Source organism: Choristoneura fumiferana, chromosome 6, assembly GCF_025370935.1.
Source record: "Choristoneura fumiferana chromosome 6, NRCan_CFum_1, whole genome shotgun sequence".
Lineage (NCBI taxonomy): Eukaryota > Metazoa > Arthropoda > Insecta > Lepidoptera > Tortricidae > Choristoneura > Choristoneura fumiferana.
The window spans coordinates 4387923-4393546 of NC_133477.1; the positions used below are offsets into that span (position 1 = coordinate 4387923).

A 5624-nucleotide genomic window follows, 5' to 3' on the forward strand; every position below is an offset into this window, starting at 1 on the left:
ATTCTTTAACAATAAATATTATATATATATGTAGGAGGAGGTTCAGAATGGGCGTTGCCGTCGGGCATCGTTGGGAGATCGAGTGTTGAGACACAAGCACAACGTAAATCAATATTAACTTTATTACTTAATCGGATAATTATATTAACAATACTCAATTGTAGCGTGGACAGTTCCGAGGTGGAACCAATGCGTCCGGTCACTAGCGTGGTCAGCCAGAGAATGCCCGGAGCTCGGCCAGCTCGACTCCATCCTAGCGCACGGAGTGGGGATAGATGGTTCGATGTGACGTCAGCCACAAGTCAACCAATCGTAGCCATTCCAACGCTGCGCTACAATTCAGTGTCCGTACTCATGACCATCCTGTCTCCGACACGGCCATCCTGCGAGCACACGTCCTCGTGTGTCTACCCTAGAACAATGAAACAACAGCACAGTACATCGTTCGGTCACTCCTGACGTTACCCCAATTATCTCACAAGTAAAACTTCACCATTCAAAATCTCTATTTAATCAAAATAATGTTTAGTACACTGTTACATTGTGTGATAATTACAGGTATATGCGTCTAAATTTGCATCATTAATTACCTTACATTTAAGTATCTCATAGTTTAACTTAGCCAAGCAACCAAGTACCTACTACCATTTTATTGCCATCCATGGCCTTAACAACAATCAATAGTCACTCGCACAAAAATCAATAGTCATAAAAAAAAAGAAACAAGCTTTAGGTATCTCATTCGTGGCCTACGGCTAGCACATAGCCACACTACGCGCATCCCCACGGGATCGCCGAGTCACCCTTGACTCTACGGTCTCCACGAGACCCGACCTCCGCCAGAGCTCCCCGCGCACCGCGCACCCACGGACTGCTTAGAGCAGATGCCGACTTCTAACGGGCTACGGCTACGGTGAAGCCTCTGGTATAGTCTGACCAACCGAACTGAGAACCTCCGCCACTGACTCATTCTCTTCGTCATCTACTTCAAATGGTACTTGGCTCTCTGGCATTTTACGCAATCTGTCATGCGCGTATTTATAACTGCGCTTCGAGTTTAAACTTGCTAAAGTGTATCTATCTCCCTCTAATACTTCTGTTATTCTAAATGGACCTCTAAATTTAGCATCTAATTTTGTCTGGTTACGCTCCTCGTTTTCTATTAGTACATACTCTCCCACCGAAAACTTCTTTAACTGTGCTTTTGTGCTATCAAATCGCGATTTATTATATTGAGCAGACTTTTCGATTTGTTGCGCGGCGTGTTCCCTAACTTCCAAAATATCTACCACAGGGACATCGTCATCATCATTATCGCACGTCATTAACTCTAAGGGGCGCGCTACCTTCCCTATCATAAGTTCTAATGGACTCGCCTGTGTAACCCTATTCGCCGTACAATTTAAAGCAAGCTGCACATCATCTAACGCATCCTGCCATGACCTATCATCACTCGTCTCTACTGCCGTCAGCATTGACTTAAGCGTGCTCATAACGCGCTCGACCTGTCCGTTAGCGCGTGATGAACCAGTGGCTATTAAATGTAAACTGATATTTTTATCATCACAAAACTCTCTAAACTCACGACTGGCAAAACATCGGCCCTGGTCAGCAATGAGCCTTACGGGGGCACCGAAAAGAGAAACGCTTTTTCTAACAGCCCTAATGCTACTTTTTGTGTCGATGTTCTTTGTGTGATGAAGTACAACAAACTTCGTAAAAGCGTCAATGAGAACGAACACATATTCTTTCTTATCACTTTTACCACTGAGCTTTCCCGTCGCATCAATGTGCACCGTGTGCCAAGGTATAGTTACTTTAGGTATGGGGTGAAGCTCTGCTTGTACTTTACCGGAATGACTTTTAGCGACTTTGCATGTAACACAGTTATCTACCAACTTACGAACATAACGAGCCATCCCCTCAAACCAGTAGTGATCATACAGTTTCTCTAATGTCTTTTCCCATCCCAAATGAACAATTGAATCGTGCACATTGTTTACAACAGAAAACCTCAGGGCCCTAGGAACGATAGGCAAGCACTTATTACGACCATTACGTTGAATTTTGCGATAAAGTATACCCTTACGAATCTCGTACGTATTTGCAATATCATCGGACATTAGACCATCACTGAACGCTGCCTTAAGTTTCTGAATGTCCTCATCTCGCTGTTGCTCTGCTAAGAGCCAGTTCTCCGAAAGCTCGGTCAAATTAACACGCTTCTCAGTTACCTTAGAAAACTGTTGTTTAGGTTTAGAGGGCAAATGATTCCGAGATAGAAAATCTACATGCGCCATATTCTTCCCGGCTTTATAAACGACATCAAAAACAAATGGCTGCAGATAGCACCACCAACGGTGAACGCGAGGGGTCAAGTCTATTTTGTCACGTGAAGCCTTCAAGGAGTTGCAGTCGGTTACCACAACAAACTCTCTCCCCTGCAAGTAAGATTCAAAATGTTTTACTCCATTTACTACGGCTAGAGTTTCCAACTCGTATGAGTGGTACCTGGACTCTGCCGGTGAGGTGCGTTTGCTGTAATAACCCACTACATACCGCTTGCCATCAACAATTTGCAATAACATAGCGCCATATCCATCTGCACTAGCGTCAGTATGTAATTCCGCTGGGTAACGGGGATCAAAAATCATCAAGACCGGTTCTTTAGTGAGAATAGCAATGATTTCCTGGCGTATCTGTTCATGATTTTCTTTCCATATGAAAGGACACTTCAGTGACGTAAGCCTATGCAACGGAGCCATCACGCGGGAAAAGTTGGGGATAAACTGACGAAAATATGAGGCCAGACCGATAAACTGTCTAAGTTGGGTAACCGTCTCTGGAGGTGGGAGTGCAGACAATGCCTCAATCTTCCGTTTGTTAGGTTTAATATCCCCAGCTTCAACCTCGTAACCTAAGAACTCGACGCGAGTTTTAAGAAACGAACATTTCCTTAGATTCAGAGAAAATCCGGCTTTCGTTAACACATCTAACACGGTTCGCAACCTATCAAGACCCTGCTCCTCCGTTTCGGACACAATTAAAATATCATCGACATAGACAATGACATACGTAAACGCTAAATCGCCTAAAGCCTGTATAATAGCCCTTTGAAAGACCGAAATTGCGTTTCGTAGGCCAAACGGCATAGATAGGTATTCGTACTGACCTTGCTGTGTAATAAACGCTGTACGTTCTATTGAATTCTCACTCATTGGTATCAAATGAAATCCACTCGCGCAATCTAGTTTTGAAAAGAATTTAGCACCATGTAAACGTGAAATTTGATCCGAAATTAACGGAAGCGGGTACCTATCCGGGACAGTGTTTTTATTTAATTCACGATAATCCACGCACATACGCTTACTACCATCCTTTTTCTCGACCAGAAGCGCGGGACTGGCAAATGGCGATTTACTCGGTCTTATTATTTTAGCGTCTAACAGTTCTTTCACTCGCTCGCGCATTATTTCACTCTCGGCAGGCGAACACCGGTACGGTCGCCTTTGCACGGTACGATTCGGGTCTATCAAACGAATTTCGCATTCACCCGTCTTTACGCGGGTAGTTGGAAAACCTTGAGTAAAATAATCCGAGTAACCTTCTAACAACTGAACTAGTGCTCGCTTCCCGTCAAGTGAACTATCGGTATCTACCTCCTCAAAATTAGTAATCGGTTTATTTACATTCGCTGATACGCAAGTGTTTACTTCACACGACTTTGTTAACGAAAACTCATTAGCTGCGATTGTTATGGAAAAACCTTTACTTAATATGTCGCGTCCTAGCATCATATCGCTGCTCAAGTACGTGTCAGGCAAAACGTGAAATAAGATTTCGGTTGGATAGCCATTTATTTCAACAAGACAGGCTATTTTCTCAATACTATTTACCCGCTTGTTACCAATGCCTACCAAAGATACTACTTCGTTTAAGCGTTTACCAGACAATTTACAAGCAACACTTTCTTTAACTAAAGAACATTCAGCGCCTGAATCAAAGTGAAAAGCAAACTGCTTACCGAGGTGATGTAGTGATCCAGTAGGGGGCTCAACCGCGCACATGTTGACACGTCGCTCGGTCGGCGGTGCAGGTGCGCTCGAGCTGGTGCAGCGGCTCGCAATGTGGCCCGGTGCACCACACTTGAAGCAAACCACGGACCCGCTGGTGGAAGGTTGAGGACTCGTGCGTGTTGGAGTTGTGACAGGTAACGGCATCTTCTTTATCTCCTTGTTCCTTAATCGGCAGTCTGCTTGTTTATGACCCAGTTTTCCACAAATAAAGCATTTGATTGGTGTAGTAGGTAGTCTGGGACGTTTGATATTGTCTGATCTTTTATCATCGTAGATTAACGCCTTGCGTTTCAAGTAGGAAAACGCTTGCAACTCTTTTTGTAGTTCAGTGCGCGAAGTAATCTCTGTAGTAAAGGCGAGGCGTTGCAGTCTTGTATCAATTTGTGCCAAATGTGCGAGCACAATAGATACCATGATACGTTCGGTGTCGATGTTTTTGAAGCGGCTCATAAGGGACGACATAACACGGCTCGCGTATGCTCCATATGTTTCCTTTTCTGCCGGTTTGTCAGTGCCAAGGTTAATTAGTGTGGCAGCCAAAGTCTCGTTGGTGGCAAACCTTGCAACGAACAGTTCCTTGAATTGCGACCACGTTATGCCAGTGTAAGCGATCTGTGACAGCCACGTCGATGCTGCTCCTTTTAACGCCTTACTGATGGCAACGATAAGCTGACTGCCTTCCAGTGGGGCATCAGCCATGCACACGTCGGCCGTAGTGCACCACGACAGTGCGTTGATGTCTTGTTTTTCGGGGTCGAAATCCGGAAAAACCACACGTGAGTTGGTGGTTGGCGGGCACCTCAGTGCCTCGATAAGCGCGCGAATTTGTTCATTTTGCGCCTCGAGGATTTGCCGCCATGGTACGTCATTTTCAGTAGCACTATTACGTGTCTCATTAGCTCGACCAGATCCCACTTCTGATGTAGGAGGAGGTTCAGAATGGGCGTTGCCGTCGGGCATCGTTGGGAGATCGAGTGTTGAGACACAAGCACAACGTAAATCAATATTAACTTTATTACTTAATCGGATAATTATATTAACAATACTCAATTGTAGCGTGGACAGTTCCGAGGTGGAACCAATGCGTCCGGTCACTAGCGTGGTCAGCCAGAGAATGCCCGGAGCTCGGCCAGCTCGACTCCATCCTAGCGCACGGAGTGGGGATAGATGGTTCGATGTGACGTCAGCCACAAGTCAACCAATCGTAGCCATTCCAACGCTGCGCTACAATTCAGTGTCCATACTCATGACCATCCTGTCTCCGACATATATATATATCGGTTTCGATGACGGCGACCCCACAAAAACTATCCTCTATGCATTAAGACGCCTATTGTGGGCTCTAATATGGCTGGCTAGGCCGAATTTACTTTGAAATACTCTCCTACACGCGTGACAGTACAATAAGTACCTTATTTATAGAATAGTTTATAGCAATTAAGGACAGCTCATGGATCAATACATATATATTTATTAATACATGCTTTTTTTAACTAGCATATAATATAATGTGTCCCACTGCAGGCAAAAGCCTCCCCTTGCTTATTC

At 44.7% G+C, this 5624-nt stretch overlaps 1 protein-coding gene across 1 annotated transcript; it reads right to left on the reverse strand.

Annotated features, from left to right (window-relative positions):
• Positions 1-35: 35 nt before the first annotated feature.
• LOC141428586 (uncharacterized) lies at positions 36-5036 on the reverse strand. The gene is made up of 2 exons (XM_074088593.1): positions 4025-5036; positions 36-412 (listed from the first exon to the last, which is right to left on the reverse strand). Exons 1-2 carry the CDS (start codon positions 5034-5036, stop codon positions 408-410), a joined length of 1017 nt encoding a protein of 338 aa, XP_073944694.1. The 3' UTR covers positions 36-407.
• Between the last annotated feature and the right edge of the window lie 588 nt (positions 5037-5624).

Excerpts from the sequence above, each read along its gene's own strand:
- LOC141428586 (XM_074088593.1), bottom strand. The coding sequence starts at position 5,036 with ATGCCCGACGGCAACGCCCATTCTGAACCTCCTCCTACATCAGAAGTG.